The sequence below is a fragment of the Vulpes lagopus genome, chromosome 24, assembly GCF_018345385.1.
Source record: "Vulpes lagopus strain Blue_001 chromosome 24, ASM1834538v1, whole genome shotgun sequence".
Taxonomy (NCBI): Eukaryota; Metazoa; Chordata; class Mammalia; order Carnivora; family Canidae; genus Vulpes; species Vulpes lagopus.
This window is the reverse complement of record NC_054847.1, coordinates 10,297,452-10,315,654: the sequence shown is the minus strand read 5'-3', so window position 1 is coordinate 10,315,654 and position 18,203 is coordinate 10,297,452. Positions and strand designations below refer to the sequence as shown.

The following is an 18,203-nucleotide window of genomic DNA, read 5'->3' as shown; positions in this document are numbered from 1 at the left end:
CCCGGGTCCTGGGATCGAGTCCCACATCGGGGTCCCCATGGGGAGCCTGCTTCTCCCTCTGTCTGTGTCTCTGCTTCTCTCTGTGTCTCTCATGAATAAATAAACAAAATCGGTTAAAAAAAAAAAAAAGAAATTTAGGGTCAGCAAATCCGTTGAGACAGGAAGAAGATTTGTGGTTGCCGGGGGCAGGGGATGGGGGCAGTGAGCAGGGTTTGTTTACTGGGGATGGGGTTTTATTTTGGGGCAATGAAAATGTTTTGGAACTGGAGGGATGCTGGCTGCACGGCCCTGTGTGCCCTGAATGCCGATGACCTGTTCACTCTACACTGGTTCAGTTTGGTTAAGTTATGTGAATTTCACCTCATTCGCTCCCTCCCCTTTCCCCGCCCCCCAAAAAGAAGTCAGCCTGTCCCCTCCTGCTCATGTTCTTCAGGACAGGGCAACCAGCTAGCAGAGACAAGAAGAAAGAGGGAATGAATGGCAAGTCCCCACTTTGAAGGCAAGGACATGAAGTCCCAGAGAGGATTAGTGTCTTGCTCAAGGTCACACAGCCCCTATGTGACAGAGGAATGCACATGTCTTTGTGATTGCCAAGCCCACACCTTTCCTGCCACCATACCAACTCTCTGGAACATTCTTCCCCATGGAGAGTCAAAGCCCTTCCACCAGCCAGCTCCAAGGGGGTATCAGCTTCTGTAAACAGAGCAATAAATAGCCTGGTAGAGTGGTTCATGCAGCTATTAGGGTGACCCTGAAATGTTCCCACAAAATGCTGGGAAGGCCTTGGCCACCTAACCCGGAATAGCTGAAGAGTTAATTTTTTATTTGTGATAAGTGTGCCGGGCTCGGGGACAGCTCCGTGAGTGGCATTTCCTGTGACTCGTCTGGTGATCAAACATTAACCTCCTCCCCAGGGAGGACTGGACAGCTTAACCATTAACCCCACGCCCCCAACCGAGAGTCCGGCCAGCCCCTCCTGCCTCAGGCTCCGAGAGGAGAGGGATCCTTGCTGGGGACGGAGGGCCTGTGGGCCTGTGGCCTGGGTGGCCCAGGGACCGGGCAGTCTCGAGAGCAAGGCCCGGGCCAGCTTGCATGTTCTGCTCTGTCTTCCCAACCTCTCAGCAGAGCGAGCCTGAAGACTTTTCCAGCAGGCCAGGTGCTGGGACATCCTGTGCCTCGAGGGCTTTTTAACTAGGCTTTCCACGCCACGGATCCGCTTTCCCAAATGAAAATTGCAGAAGGCCGACATGCCAAACAGATCCCACAGGGCCCTGTGTGTGTGTTGGGTGGGGGGGGGGGGGGTGTCGAGGAGAGGAGCCTGGCCACCTTCTCACTCACCTGCCCCGGCCTCACCAAACATTCTTGAACACTGCAAATCCAGCACAGTCCCTTTCTCATACGGAGAGAGTGGGTCCAGAAGGAGGGTATGCTCAGGGCCTTCCAAGGGAGTTAGAGGCAGAACCAGGGCGGGAGCTCCTAATGAGCTTTCTCGGACATGGAGGACCATTAGGACCACATGGGAGCCTTAAGGAGAAAGGATGAGCAGACCTGCTCCAGATCAGTCAACCCAGAACCCGGTGTGGGCACGTTCACAGCCACCCCAAGCACTGTGTGTGTGAGGTCGGCGTCCGTAGCGCCTGGGAGCAGTTCCAGATAGTGGAGCCTCCCCGGGCAGGGCTGAGCATGCAGGTGGACAGCAGGCCCAGGTGGAGCCTAGGCATCCACAGCAGAGGCCAGCCTGGTCTCTGCGGACCCAGCCGAGGGGCCATAAGAGAAGCCCCCTGCCACCACGAGATCCCTGCCTCTATATATGGCCAACGGTGTCGTGAGGTCCCCATGATATCCTCACTTTTAAATGGGCAAGTTGGAGAGATCTGGCCCAAGATCACGGAGAGGAAGCAACAGCACTGAGACTCTGGCTGGCTCCGTCTGTCCTGCAGCCTGGCGTGCACTCCTGGTGCTCAGCTCACAGCCAACCGCTTCCCCCCACGGCTACAGGAGCACATGTGCGCTCATGGTGTGGGAGCCAACAGGAGCACTGGGGCACCCAGAAGGCCAAGCAGGGGGCCCAGCCAATGATGTGGGTCACTCGGAGGCTGAGTGGGGCTAGCAGAGCAGCTCGATGCTTGTTATGGACATTCCCCGAGGACAAAGGGCTTGCGTCTCTGCTCCTGGGTCAGGCTCTTTGTATCCCTCCATGGGTGGCATGGGCCACACTCCCCACCTTAGCTAGTTTGTGACAGGTCAGGCCTGCAGGGGCCTTGGCTCGTGGATGGCTCTGCTTCATCTCCCACTGTCCACTCAGGGCCAGCTTTTTTGTTTTCTCCTCTCTCCTTGCTCTCAGTCAGTATCTGTACTCACTCATTCGCTTGGTAAGTCAGTCAACAAACACACAATGAGTACTTGGTCTGTGCAAGCCCTGTGCCATGCATCGGGGAAGGGGAGGAAAGTTAACACAGTCTAGCAAATACATCTCTGTAGTGCAGTGCCGAGGTGCCAGGAGGGAGACAAGCAGGCTCCCTGTAGGGGTCAGGGTGGCCACCTAACCAGCGGAGCTGTGGGCATTCAGGAAATTGTTTTGGGAAGTGTCTATAAAGTAGGGTAGCTGGCAGAGTGAGGAAGAGGGAATGGTGCTGTAGCAGAGGGATCAGCATGTGCAAAGGCCTGGAGGCACAGAGAAACTGACACAATCATAAAACCGTAAGCAATTTGGATGAGCCATGGGGAAATGTTTGGGATGGAGGCATGGACGAGAGCCCAGTCAGGAGCTGGACCTCATCCTGGACCCACTGAAGAGCAATGGAACATTCCAAACACATCAGGCACTAATTCTCAAGATAAGTGCCCCTTACTTCTCAGTAGGAGCTGAAGTCCACCATCTCTCCCCCAGAGGCCTGGCATTCTAGGCCTTTCTCCTAGGGCTAATGAAAGGCCCATGCCCTGTCATTGGAATTGTAGGCATTCGTGTTGGGGACATGCAGGCAGAGGTCAGCTGCCAACACTGTAGCACCCAAGGCTGGCTGAGTTGGTGGCTCGTTTTCTGCCCTTCCAGACACAGTTTCTAGGGTAGCAGGAGGGGCTCCGGGAAATCAAGAGGCTTAGGCTCAATGGTGCCCCCCAGTGAGCACTGTAAGACCAAGGTCTGCCTCCGGCAGTGGCTTTCACAGCTGGCAGAGGAAGGAAAGGCTGGGCTGGGGGTGAAAGTCATCCTGTCCCTGTCCCTGATGCAGAGGATGGGCAAATCGCTGAAAGCACATAGCAACATCCAGGCTGCTTGGTCCCCCGCTGCCCACCACATCCTGATCTTCCTCCTGCCTCTGGCTGCTCCTGACGATGCCTGCTGGGCAGCTCGAGGCTGGCTCCTGGGCACTCTTCCCCCCTCACACCCTCACCTCCTGCAACCTCAACCCCTTTGTCACCTGTACAGAGGGGCTCCCCAGCCTGACCCCTCCTCTGCATGGCTGACACCTCCTGATCTGTGTCACTCTTCCCCCTGCACACCTGGTCTTCCTCTGCCCTATCTTCCTGTTGCTCAAGTGGAACACCTGGGAGCCATCCTGGAAGCGCCCTCTCCCACCTCGCCCCTGAGTCGAGTCTCCGCCACGTCTTGCCTGCGCTGGCATTGAACCTGCTTACTTGTGTCTGCTCTTCTCCACCTCCACCTCCCCTCAGGAGCGGACCTTTCTCGTGTGGCCTCGCTCTTTCCCCTTTCTGCACACACCAACCTCATTTTCAAATGCCAGCCCCTGAATCCCATTATCTGAAGGCTTTCTCCAGCCACTGGAACCCACGTCCACCCAAGTAGGGCAGGCTGGGAGCACAGGGAATCAATGCTCCCTCCCTGTTCTGAATGCAAAAAAAAAAAAAAATAGTGAATGAAAAGAATGCCATTGCTCACCGTGATAATGCCACGTTTAGGGGCTCCTTCCTTTCCCTCAGCTCCCCATACTGGGCGTTCCTGGGATAGCTGCCAAATTAGCTACTTGCGTTTGAACCCTCCTCCCTTCCTGCTTCCCGGGAACCCTGCTTGTCCAGAGGACCATTATCCATTGCCCAGACCACTAGCTTTCCAGGGGGGTGTGTCTGGGAAGCTCCTCCTGTCCTTCTCCAACGCACCTTCCATGCTGCAGCAAAGGTGATCTTTGCATAAACAGAGGATCTCATAGCTCCCCTCTGAAGACTCTTCAGGGCTTTCCAGTGCTCCTAAGATCAGGCTAAAAATCCTCTATGTGACCAGTGTGCTCCTGTGCATGGCCATGGCCCTGCTGCCTCTCGAGCCCATTTTGTGACAAGCTCGCTCTCCTCCCTAGGCTGCGTTCTGGCCACCTCGGCCTTCCTCCCACCACAGGTGTGCTCTCCACTGTTCCCCCAGCCCTGATTGCTCTTTCTCCTTTTTGCACAGGAAAGTTTACTCATCCCTAGTCTGGGCTCAAACATGGCTTCCTTAGAAAGCTTTCCCAGGGTTTGCAGGCCAGGTCAGAGTCCCTCACTTCATACTTACAGAGAGCCGAACATCACACTCTACTCATCTTGTTTCCATTTTACAATAATTTCTGATATTTGAGTAATGTCTCCCCCATCAGCTAGTCATAAGGGCTGTAGCAGAGACTGTCTACCTTGCTCACTGACAGAGCGTGATTTTGTTCAAGGTGGCCGCAGGCACAGCTAAAATCAATCTCCAGCCTCATCTGCAGCCAGAGGTGGCCATGCAGTCCAGTTCTGGCAGATGAGGTATATAAGCAGAAGTCACTTAGAGAACTTCAGGACTTCCCAGTACATCTCACCCTTTCTACTGGTGATCCTCTTCTTCCTGCCAGAGACAGGTAGGTACTCTCCCCCTCCTGCCTGGAGGTATGGCAGCCTTTTTATGACCATGGGGCAAACAGCACAAAAAGTCCAGTTCTGGACTTCCTATAATGTGCCAAAAAAGCCAACTCCTATTTGATGAAACTAGGCTACCAAGCTTCTACTACATGTGGAAAAATAGATCCCTCGGTGATTAGAGAGGAATCTGTGTTCCTTTTTCTCATCACTGTATCCTTTGTTCTCACCATTCCCACCTCATAACAGTAAGTGCTATATTTTGTAAATGAATGCTTGTAATTTCATACCACTCCATAAAAAAAATTGGGAATTGAGGCCCAGAGACACTAAGTAACTTGTCCAAGGTCACACAGCCTGTCTAACTTATTTTTATTTTATCTTTTTAGAGAGAGAGAGTGAGCAGGGAGAGGGGCACAAGGAGAGGGAGAGAATCTTAAACAGTTTTCACACTGAGCATGGAGCTGATGCGCGGCTTTATCTCATGATCCTGAGATCATGACCTGAGCTGAAATCAAGAGTCAGATGTTTAACCAACTGAGTCACCCAGGTGCCCCCAGACTGTCTAATTTAAAAGTCTGGGTCTCTCTCCTCCTCTCTCATCCTCTTCCTCTTTCTTTTTAAAAATTGAGGTAAAATTCACAAAACAGAGATAGAGGCTGCCTCCTCTTCTAGCTCACAGCACATTCCACCATCATTGCCACCAGTAGTCAGGCACCATGTGAAGTGGGAAAGTTAGAGAGAGGAGGAGGAGGAGGCAGAGGCGGAGGCGATGAGAGGAGCGGAAAAGCAGTGTGCACCAGGCAGAACTGCTGGAGTGCCAGCTGAGATCCAGGGAGTATCTATGCTGCATGGTGCTGGAGCAGGGGAAGGAGCCCCCGACCCAGCCATGGTACACAGTGAGAAACTGGATAACCAACGGATCAAGAATTTCAAGAACAAAGGCCATGACTTGGAGGGAAGACTGTTGCAAAAGGATATGTATGCATGGCCTATACACCAGCAAACTGCATAGCCTAGATGAAATGGGTAAGTTCCTAGAAACACACAATCTACTGAGACAAACAGAAAGTCTGAGCAGAACTCTAATTAGTAAAGAGATTGAGTCAATAATAATAATAAAAAAACCTTTCGTTTCCCCAACAAAGAAAAGCCCAGAGGGCCCTGCTGGTGAATCCTGCCAAACCTTTAAAGAAGAATTAACATAAAAAAAAAAATAAAACAAAATAAAATAAAATAAAAAAGAATTAATACTGGCCCTCCTCAAACATTTCTAAAAAAGGGGAAAAGGGGGTAAATCATTCTATGAGGTCAGTATTATCCTGCTACGAAAGCCAGACAAAGACATTACAAGAAAACTACAGACTAATATCCCCGATGAACATTATTGCAAAAAATTTTAGACAAAATACCGGGAAACTTAATTGAAGAGGATAATCCATTAATAGGACTGTGTACCATGACCAAGTGGGATCTATCCCTGTAACACAGGAATGGCTCAACATATGAAAATCAGTCAATGTAATATACCACGTTCACAGAGTAAAGAACAAAAACCACATGATTATCTCAGTTGATGTAGAAAAAGCATACAACCAGGTTCACACCCTTTCATGATAAAAACTCTTAACAAACTAGGAAGACAAGGAAACTAACTCAACATAATAAAAGCCATATGTGAAAAGCCCACAGTGAATATCATACTCACTGGTGAAAGACTGAAAGCTTTTCCTGTAAGATCAAGAACAAGACAAGGATGCCTGCTATCATCAGGTGTATTCAGAGTAGTACTGGAAGTCCTTGCCATAGCAATTAGGCAAGAAAAGGAAATAAGAGGCATCCAAATTGGAAAGGAAGGAGTAAATTATCTCTGTTCACAGACAACATAATCTTATATGTAGAAAATCCTCAATATTCCACAAAAAAAACTATTGAACTAATACATGGACTCAGCAAAGTTGCAGGATAGATATAAAATTAACACAAAAAGATCAGTTGTATTCCTGTACACTAATGAGGAACAACCTGGAAAGGAAATTAGGAAATGAATCAATCTACAATAGCATAAAAAAATAAAACACTTAGGAATACCCAACCAACAAGGTTAAAGACTTGCATGCTGAAAATGACAAAATATTGCTAAAAGAAACTAAAGACACAAATAAATGGAAAGACACCCTGTGTTCACGGATCAGATCACTTGATATTGTTAAGATGTTGATATTATCCAACACAATCTATAGATTCAATGCAATCCCTATCAAAATCCCAATGGCATTACTTGCAGATATAGAAAAATCCATCCTAAAATTCATATGGAATCTCAAGGGACCTGAAAATAGCCAAATCAACCTTGAAAGAACAAAGTTGGAAGTCTCACACTTTTTGACTTCAAAACTTACTACAAAGCTACAGTAATCAAAACAGCATGGCACTGGCAGAAAGACAGTTGTGCAGACCAATAGTATAGACGAGTGAACCCAAAAATAAACCTTCACGTATATAGTCAAATGATTTTTGAGAAGAGTGCCAAAACCATTGAATGGGAAGACATTTTTCAACAAAAGCTGTTGGAGAAACTGGATATCCACATGAGAAAGAATGAAGCTGGACACCATATACAAAAATTAACTCAAAATGGACCATGAACCTAAATATAAGAGCTAATACTATAAAAATCTTAAGATAAAACATACAGGAAGAGCTTTGTGAGATTCAATTTAGCAATGATTTAGTAGATATGACTTTAAAAGCACAGACAACAAAAGTGAAAAATAGATGCATTGAACTATATCAAACTTAAAAACTTCTGTTCTTCAAAGGACACAACCAACAGAATAAAAAGGCAACCTATACAATAGGCAAGATTATCTACAAATCATAGAGTTGATAACAGGTTAAGACCCAGAATATATAAAGAACTCCTATGATACAACAGCAAAAAACCAAACAACCCTATTTTTAAATGGGCAAAGGACTTGAATAGACACTTCTCCAGAGAAGACATACAAATAACCAGCAAACACATGAAAAGATGCTCAACATCATTCATCATCATGAAAATGCAGATCAAAACAATGATACATCACCTCATACCCATTAGAATAACTACTATAAAAAAAAATAAAGTAACAAATGTTGGTGAAGATATGGAGAAATTGGAACTCATGTGCACTGCTGGTGAGAATGTGAAATATTACAGCTACTATGAAAAAAAAAACAGTATGCCAGATCCTGAAAAAATTAAAAATAGAATTACTATATAATCCCACAATTTCACTTCCAGTTATATATCTGAAAGAATTGAAACCAGAAACTTGAAGAGATAGATACTTGCACACTCATGTTCATGGCAGCATTATTCACAAACAGATAAGAGGTGGAAACAACTCAAGTGTCCTTTCATGAATGAATGGATAAACAAAATGTGAAAGTTCTGCTCTATGCCACAACATTGATGAATTTTGAGGACATTATGCTAAGTGAAATAAGCCAATCACAAAAAGACAAACGCTGTATGATTCCGCTTACATGCGGTGTCTAGAATTGTCAAATTCAAAAAAGAATTTTTTTTTAAATAGAATTGTCAAATTCATAGAAACAGAGAGTAGAATGGTGGTTGCCAGGCAATGGGGTAAGGGAAAAAAAGGGAGCTGTTGGGTGTTTGTTTGTTTTTCAGGAGGTTCCACAACCCTGAGATCAAGAGTTGGACGTTTAACCAACTGAGCCACCCAGGCACCCCAAGGAAGTTGTTTTAATGATAAAGAGTTTCAGTTTCTCAAGATGAAAAGAGTGTTGGAGACCGAGTGCCCAACAAGGTGAATGTACTTAACACTACTGCGCTGTACATTGAGAATGGCTAAGATGGTAAATTTTACGTTTTGCAATTTTTCCTAAAATTAAAATTTTTTAAATTTATAAATGATTAAGATAGTACATTTTATGTTACATGCATTTTATCAAATTAAATTGAAAAAAAAAAAAAAAACCCTGACAACAGCAAATGCTGGTGAAGACTGTGGAGCAACAAGAACTCTCATTCACTGCTTGTGGAATGCAAAATTACACGCCCACTTTGGATGACTGTTTGGTAGCTTCTCACAAAACTGAACATACTCTTACCATGTATATGATCCAATCAAGCTCTTTGGTATTTTACCCAAATGAGTTGAAAACCTATGTCCACACATAGCAGCTTTATTTATAATTATCAAAATGTGGAAGCAACTAAGATGTCCTTCAGTAGGTGAATGGGTAAACTGTGGTGAATCCAGACAATGGGATATTATTTTGCTCTATGAAGAATGTGCTATCAAGCTATCAAGGAGAAAACCTTAAATACATATCAATGTGAAGGAAGCCAATCTGAAAAAACTACATATGAGGTTCCAGAAAAGGCAAAACTATGGAGACAGTAACATCAGTGGTTGCCAAGGATTAGGGAAAGAGAGAGGGATGAATAGGTAGAGGACAGAGGATTTTTAGGGCACAGAAACTACTCTGTACGATACTATAATGGTGAACACATGTCCTTATACATTTGTCAAAACCCAGAGAATGTATACCAAGAGTGAACCCTAATATGAACTCTGGACTTTGAGTAGTAATGTTGTATCAATGCAGGTTCATCGATTATAACAAGTGTATCGCTCTGTTATAGGATGTTCTTGGGGGAGGAGATTATGCTTGGGTGGGGAGCAGAGAGTATATAGGAACCCAGCACTTTCTGCTCAATTTTGCAGTAAATTGCTGTAAAAAAAAAGAGTCTATTTAAAAATTCATATAACATACAATTAACCATTATCCATTCTAAAGTGTACAGTTCAGTGGAATTTAGTAGTTACAGCATCATGCATTCATCTTCTCTATCTGGAGCTAAGATATTCTCACCAGCACCAAAAGGGAACCGCTAAGCAGTTACTCCCCATCCCCCCTCCCCTAGCCCCTGCAGTTACCGATCTAATTTCTCTCTGTATGGAGTTGCAAGATCTGGACATTTTATATACATGGAATCGTACGACACATGGCCTTTTGTAACTGGCTTTCTTCACTTACCATGTTTTCAAGACTCATCTACGTCGTAGCATGTACCAGTATTTCATTTCTTTTTATGACTGAATAATGTTCCATTGTGTGTATAGACCACATTTCCTTACCCATGCATCAGATGATGGACACTTGGGCTGTTTCTGCCCCTTGCTACTGAGACTAGTAAATATGTGTGTACAAGTTTTTGTTTGAATACCTGTAATGGATTCTTTTCTTAATGCTACATGCCTCCTAATCCTTAAATGAGGGGAAGTTAAAAAAATAGAATAGGAATAAGATTAACATTTAAATGTCAAATTAATGGTATTTAAAAATGAATAATAGTAACACTAAAAATAATGACATTTAAGAATCACCAGTATTTATTTTGTTTTTTGTTTTTTTTCGGTATTTATTTATTTATTTATTTTCTTGAGAGAGAGAGAGCCCGTGCATGGACAAGGGGAGGGGCAGAGAGAGAAGCAGCCTCTCCTCTGAGCAGGGAACTCTAGACCGGGCTTGATCCCAGGCCCCTGGGTTCATGACCTGAGGTGAAGTAAATGCTTAACTAACTGGTCCACCCGGGTGCCCAGAGAATCATAGTATTGAACATACTTTATCTTATTTATCACTATAGTCCCAAAGTAGACATTATCATCTCCATTATGTAGATCAAGAAACTGAGGCTCAGCAGGTTAGAGAACTTGTTCATGGTTACACAGCCAGTGAGTGTAAGCCAACATTGGACCCCTGGTTCTTCTGACCCCTTGCTGCCTTTTCTGGCTACCTCACTCATCAAACTGGCAGAGGAGGCGAGAGGATAAGAAGTACACTGCCTTGACTAGTCATTCTCACCAAACTCTTACCTTGGTGAAGTCATCATGCACAAGTTGGTGGTTTGAAAACACAGACTTGTATCCAGAAGCCCAGAGAAACAGTGAGTGGTGATGATCTGACTTCTTGAGCAGTGTGTCAACTGCTCCCTGGGATCACTCCAGACCCTCCCCACCCCCACCCTTGATTATCTGAATGAATACAGCTAGTCCAGCACCTTACATCCTCAACTGGCCCAGCCCGCCTTACCCCAGTGGGACTGGACACAATCCACATCCATGAGTGGACTAAAGTGGGCCACGTACCTGGGGCTGGTTGCTCCATGCCCAGGTCTCCTGGTTTCTCTTTGGAGAGTTCCTGGAGGCACTGGTCCCGTTCTTCCCGCAGCACCTGCAGCACATCACACAGTCTGGGGAGGGCGCCCACCTGCAAGTCCAAAACCCAGAATGCTCATGTTGGCCACTAACTCCAGTGTATCACAAAAAGACTTTCTGTGAGCAAGAGTGGGACTAGACAGTGGGGATTCAAAATAAGGAGGGGAAAATCCACGCCACCAAGGAGCTCCTCACAGAGAGGTGTAGGCAGCCACTCCTGGGAGAGAATTCAGGACACAGCTGGGACAGCCAGGACACTCAATCTGTAGCTTGTCCACTGCAAATCATGCTCTTAAGTTTACCAAGACTCCCGAGCCCAGTGAGTTACTTGCTTTCTGGACATCTCACCATTATTAGTCAGTAGGACTTCATTTATTCCAACAGTGTTTATTTCCCAGGTTTGGCAAGCTTAGTTTTGGTTCAAAGGTCTTTGAAACCTATACTTAACTATCTCCCAGTTCCCCAGAAGAGAGCACATGTTCACCCCATGCAAAGAGCAACTGAGGAAAGAGCTAGACAGGAAGAATTAGCATATAGTCCTGACTTCCTAGCTCTTCCTAGAGTAGATTTCCAGAGCACGGCTCCCTTCTTTTATTTGTGCCTGACACTTGATAAATACGTGAGTAAATGAGTGAACGAATGAGTAAATGAATGAACTGAAAAGATAAATGAATTGGATTTCTTCTTTACCTTTTACAGAGTAATGAATTTTAATATTCGAGTCTTTTCACATATAATACCCTATTTAATCCCAAAATAACCCTGTAAAGAGACACAGAAAAGGAAACTGATGCCCATAGTGGTTTGGGCCTGAGACCAAGGTCTGACACCCAGGATTCCTGATTTCAGAGACCAGCCTTCCAAGAGGTCAAGGGCTAGGTTTCTTTTTTTTTTTTATCTTATTTTTTTTAATTAATTTTTATTGGTGTTCAATTTACCAACATACAGAAAAACACCCAGTGCTCATCCCGTCAAGTGTCCACCTCAGTGCCCGTCACCCATTCCCCTCCAACACCCGCCCTCCTCCCCTTCCACCACCCCTAGTTCATTTCCCCGAGTTAGGAGTCTTTATGTTCTGTCTCCCTTCCTGATATTTCCCAACATTTCTTTTCCCTTCCTTTATATTCCCTTTCACTATTATTCATATTCCCCAAATGAATGAGAACATACACTGTCCTTCTCCGATTGACTTATTTCACTCAGCATAATACCCTCCAGTTCCATCCACGTTGAAGCAAATGGTGGGTATTTGTCGTTTCTAATTGCTGAGTAATATTCCATTGTATACATAGACCACATCTTCTTTATCCATTCATCTTTCGATGGACACCGAGGCTCCTTCCACAGTTTGGCTATTGTGGCCATTGCTGATAGAAACATCGGGGTGCAGGTGTCCCGACGTTTCATTGCATCTGAATCTTTGGGGTAAATCCCCAACAGTGCAATTGCTGGGTCGTAGGGCAGGTCTATTTTTAACTCTTTGAGGAACCTCCACACAGTTTTCCAGAGTGGCTGCACCAGTTCACATTCCCACCAACAGTGTAAGAGGGTTAAGGGCTAGGTTTCATACCCTCTTGTCAATCCTGTACTACTGTGATGTAGATGAAAATGTCAACATAATGGAGAGGGGGAGAAGTCCCTGGGGACAAAGCCATGCTCCAAAATGGCCCAAATAAACAAAAGCTCTGGGCCAGAGAAGGGCAGCTAAGGTAGCACTGTATTCAAATGATTGCAAACCAAACATAAATTATCTGGTTATCTCTTATTTTGGATCCTCCACATCTTATGACCCTTCGCTATTGCAGTCAGAAAGTATCTATCCACAGGGTGCCTGGGTGGCTCAGTCAGTTAAACATGCAACTCTTAATTTCAGCTCAGGTCATGATCTCAGGGTTGTGAGATCAAGCCCTTTGTAGGGTTCCATGCGGTAAGCATGGAGTTTGCATGAGATTCTCTCTCTCTCCCTCTGCCCCTACTCCCACCCCCAATCTCTCTCTCTCTCTCTCTCTTAAAATAAAAAGGAATATATTAGCTGTCAGCAACTGCTCTTCTCCAACTACTCCCCAATACCAAGCAACTGGGCCCATGATCCCCATGAAACACACACATCACATCCCCTGGCCCAGAGCCTGTGATCAGCCACAACAGAGCTGCTGCAGGAATGCCTGTGCCTGTCCAGCATTAAAATCATGCTATGGTTGGGCAGCCCCAGTGGCCCAGTGGTTTAGTCTCGCCTTCAGCCCAGGGCATGATCCTGAAATCCCGGGATCGAGTCCCACGTCGGGCTCCCTGCATGGAGCCTGCTTCTCCCTCTGCCTGTGTCTCTGCCTATCTCTCTCTCTCTCTCTCTCTCTCTCTCTCTGTGTGTGTGTGTGTGTGTGTGTGTGTCTCATAAATAAATAAATAAAATCTTTTTTAAAAAATCACGCTATAGAAAAAAATCACGCTATGGTCATTCTTTCCCCATTCATCTCCCCTGAATTTCCATCTCATACCTGGCAATATAGCAAAACGACTTCATCACATTGCTTGTGATGACTCTTATATTTAGATTCTCAAAATGAAACAAGCTTCCCTAAGAATGTAGTCACTGTTGGGAGAACAGGCATGCAGCCTCACATACTTATGCCTTTATCCTCTCATGGGGTTCCCTCCCAGTCCTTGCTGAAGCCCATCAACACCAGCACCCCCTAGCTTTTCAGCAGAGCCAGTAGAAGAGCTTGAGTGGAAAAATCCACCTGCAGGTTGGCAAGCTGCCTTTAGTTCACCAAAGATCTCAAGTAGACACACATTCTGTTCAGTGCTACCTTGAGACTAACATCACTCTTAAAAGGTGAGAAACTGCTGGAAGTAGTGCAAACAGGTACAATCTTTTAAGCGATGTCATCATGCATTAAATGTCACCAAAATGTTCATACCTTTTGGCCAACTGACTTTACTTCTAGTAATCTATGTGGAAAAAGCTTTATATGGAAGGATTCTGTTACAGCTTTACGTCTTATAGCAACAAAGAGATGGACTTCAGGAAGATATAGTACACAAAGCTTTTCCCTATTACTCCTGTTAAGTACAACAAGAAACTCTGGACATTATTTACAAAGCAATGTTAGGAAGATTCTGGAAGGTGGAGAGAAGGCAAAGTAGCTGAAGACCTCATGACCCAAGGAAGCCGTAATGTCTCTGAAGTTTCTTTTCACTTCCTAGATCCCATTACCAGAGCTGAAGAAGTCAGCAGTAAGGAAATGTAGCCATATGCAGACAAAAAAAGCCTGCTCTCTCTCGCCAAGGACCAGGAAAGAGGAAGTATAGCAAGGCAGAAAATGTATAGACAACAACTGCCCTACTCCAGCCAAAAACCACAGAAAAAACTGTGGTAAGCTGGGGAACTAGGACTTCTGCCTTCCCCAGGCTGTGACATATGGCCTCAGCCTCCCTGCCAGGGTGGTGACAGAGATGGCCAAGTAGGGAGCTGGTGCTTTCTCCCTGCTATGTGCTAACAGAGGTCCCCCCAGCCTATGATGTCTTTGGAGACGGGACTTCCATCCCAATCCAGAAGTAATGAGGTGCTCCTCCATCTCCCCACTGGGGTGGTGTCATAGGTACTTAAGAAAAAGAGTTAACCTAGAATCCTATACTCAGGAGAAGACATCTCTGGAAATGAAAGGGAAATCAGGACACTCTCAGATAATAAAGACTGAAGGAACTCGTTGCCAGCCTCCTACCCTAAAAGAATGGCTAAAAAATGGTTCTCTACACATGGAGGGAGCCTAATGGACACTCACAACTTTCACCAGCACCAGTGATGATGAGATCTCACTAACTGCAATGTTATAAGACCAGATAGGGAGCTGATACTCCCACCTTCCACTCATCAGTAAGGGGAGAAACTCTCTCCTTTGCTATTGTCAAAAAAGGCAGAGTGGGGAAGCTGGACTTCTACTTGGACCTGGCAGAAATGAGGCAGCACCCATCCCCTTCTCCCATCAGGAAAAGCCAACTAAGAGAGATTTCAGTAAGATGCAGTCTTACAGCAATACAAAATGTCTCACTTTCAATAAAAGATCACTCATCGTGTTAAGAACCAGGAATACATCAAAATGAATGAGACAAGATGATTAATTGATGCCTACACTGAGGTGGAGAGATCTAGACCTATTTGACAAAGACCTTTATTTAAAGCATCCATCATAAAAATGCTTCAATGAGCAATTATAAGTACACTCAAAACAAATGTAGGGATATAAACCTCGGCAATAAGAGAAAGTCTCAGCAAAGAAATAGAAGATACAAAGAAATCAAATGTAAATGCTAGAACTGAAAAAGACAATAACTGAAGGAAAAAGCTCAGTGGAAGAGTTCAACAGGAGAATGGTGGTGGCATGGGGAGGGACAGAAGAAAGAGTCACTGAGCCAGAAGACAGGACAGTAGAAATCACTCTATCTGTACAACACAGAGAAAAAATAAACTGAAAATAAAATTGAACAGAGTTTGGGGCATGTGACTGGCTCAGCTGGTAGAGCATGTGACTCTTGCTTTCAGGGTTGTGAGTTCAAGCCCCTCGTTGGAGCTTAAAATATTTTTTTCATTAAAAAAATTAAAAGTAGGGAGGCCTGGGTGGCTCAGCAGTTGAGTGCCTGCTTTTGGCCCAGGGCATGATCCTGAAGTCCCAAGGATCCAAAAAATGAGCAGACTTTCAGGGTTACATGTGACAATAGAAGCACAATCCATAAAAGGAAAACTAGGTAAACTGGACTTCATAAAAATTTTTTTAAAGTTTTGCTTTATGAAAAACCATATTAAGTGGATGAAAAGATAGTTGCAGAAAGAAAGAGAAAATATTTGCAGTCACATATTCAAGAAACATCTGGTATATAGAATTTATAAAGAACATTCAAAACTCACCAATAAACAAACAAAAAATTTAGTTAGAACCATAGGTAAAATACATGAAAAGACATTTCACAGAAGATATGCAGATGGCAAATAAGCATGTGAAATGGTTCTCAAAATCATTAGCTATTAAGTGAATGCAAATTGAAACCCCAATGTGTTTTCACTATACTCCCATCATAATAGTTAAAATTAAAAAGAATAGTAACAACAGGTGTTGGTGAGGTTGTGTAGAAACTAGAATACTCATACATTGCGGCTTGGAATGTAATTTGATATAGCCACTCTGGAAAACAGATTGGCAGTGTTTTTACAAAAGCTAAATACACAACTATTATATGATCCAGCAATTGCACTCCTAGGCCTTTATCCCACAGAAATGAAAACTTCTATTTATGCAAAAACCTATATGTGAATATTTATAGCAGCTTTATTCATAACAGCCCTAGACTCAAATATTCCAGGTGTCTTCCAATGGGTGGATGATTAAATAGACTATGGTGCATCCATACTACAAAACTCCACTCAGCAATAAAAAGGAACAAACTATTGATACATAGGCCAACCTAGATGAATCTCCAGAGAAGTATGCTGAATGAAAAAAAGTCAATCCCAAAAGGTTACATATTATATGATTCTATCCATATAGCTCTTGAAATGACAAAATTATAGAAATAGAGAGCAGATTAGTGGTTGTCAGGAATTAAGGAAGGGGTAGGAGTGGGAGGGAAGTGGTTGTGACTGTAACAGGGCACTGTGATCCTTGGGGTGGTAGAAATGTTCTGTATCTTCACTGTGTCAATGTCGATTCTGGAATTGTAATACTGTACTACCTATAGTTTTGCAAGATTTTATCACTGGGAGAAGCTGACAAAAGGCTATGGGCTTTCTGTATTATTTCATACAGTCTACGATGATCTCAAAATAAAGTTTAAATATTAAAAAGAGACAATTTACACATCTGGGGGAACACTCAGCTAACATTCAACATAATATATAATACTATAATCTTGAAATTAGGGGCGCCTGGGTGGCTCAACTGATTAGACATCTGCCTTCGGTTCAGGTCATGATCTCAGAGTCCTGGATCAAGCCCCATGTTGGGTTCCCTGCTCAGCAGGCAGTCTGCTTCTCCCTCTGCCCCTCACCCTGTTCATGCTCTCTCTCTCTCTCAAATAAATAATGAAATATATTTTTTAAAATCTTGAAATTACATTCAACATGATAGTTTCAGCCATTACCTGTGATAATTCAGAAGACTATTCAGCAGTACAGATTGTTAATGGTAACACCATGATATTAAATGAGAAGAGCATGACACAAAGTTGTATACACTGTATGATTGTAAGGATGTAGAATGTACCATATTTTCAGAAGAAAAATCTGGAAGAGAATACATGGAAGTATTATGAAAATTATATGAAACTTTAAAAATATTATGTAAATATATAGGGGAAGGTAAATACTTCATTCCATGTCTCTGTTCCCATTCCTATCTGCAGTTATAACCTCTCTGGCAGAGATTACCCTTTGTTTCTATAATTATTCTTCCCTTCCTCTACTACAATCAGAATTTAACTGGGCATATATGGTTGCCCATCTGGAGACTAGAATTTTCCATCTCCCTGCAACTAACGTGTGCCCACGTGACTTGATTCTAGCAATGGATTAGAGCAAAACACACATGTGCAAGTGGTATCTTAGGCCCTTAAGAGGAAAGAAACATGCTTCTCTCTTTCATGTGTGGATATAGTGATGTGCCATATTCAATTATGGGGATGAGGGCAACATTTCAGGCTTGATTATGCTGCCAGATTCAGAGGACAAAATCCATCCTGGACTGTACTTGCGAGCTTCCACATTCTGTAGTATCCTTTGGGTATTAATATAGACAATGTAACTCATAACAGACTTAGGAGTTTTACTGCCAAGGACAGGGAAAGAGGAATTATCATAATTAGAATTATTGGTCTCAATTTCCTATAGGAGTTTATACAAATGACTTCATGGTGGGTGGAGTATATTTTCTCACTTGGGCTTGGCCATGTGACTGATCACCGGGCTATTAGGTAGATCCGATATGAAAAGAAGCTTGAAATATGTTTGCACAGCTGTGCTTGCTCTCTTGCATTTCTGCCACCTGGGGTATCCTGCCGGTCTTGGAAGAATGAATAACACACACAGCAGACTTGAACCTAACCCAGGGGCTGGAGCCAAGCCAGCTGAGCGTGGCCTGGATCAATTAAACCCCAGCT

General features: G+C 44.2%; 1 protein-coding gene across 2 annotated transcripts in view; it reads right to left on the bottom strand.

Moving 5' to 3' along the window:
- SCTR (secretin receptor) overlaps nucleotides 1-18,203 on the bottom strand; it is a 74,369-nt gene that overhangs the window by 42,165 nt on the left and 14,001 nt on the right. For both annotated transcript variants that reach the window (XM_041739774.1, XM_041739775.1), the window contains exon 2: nucleotides 10,989-11,109. In XM_041739774.1, the coding sequence (XP_041595708.1) occupies nucleotides 10,989-11,109 (121 nt within the window). The remainder of the gene's footprint in view (nucleotides 1-10,988; nucleotides 11,110-18,203) is intronic.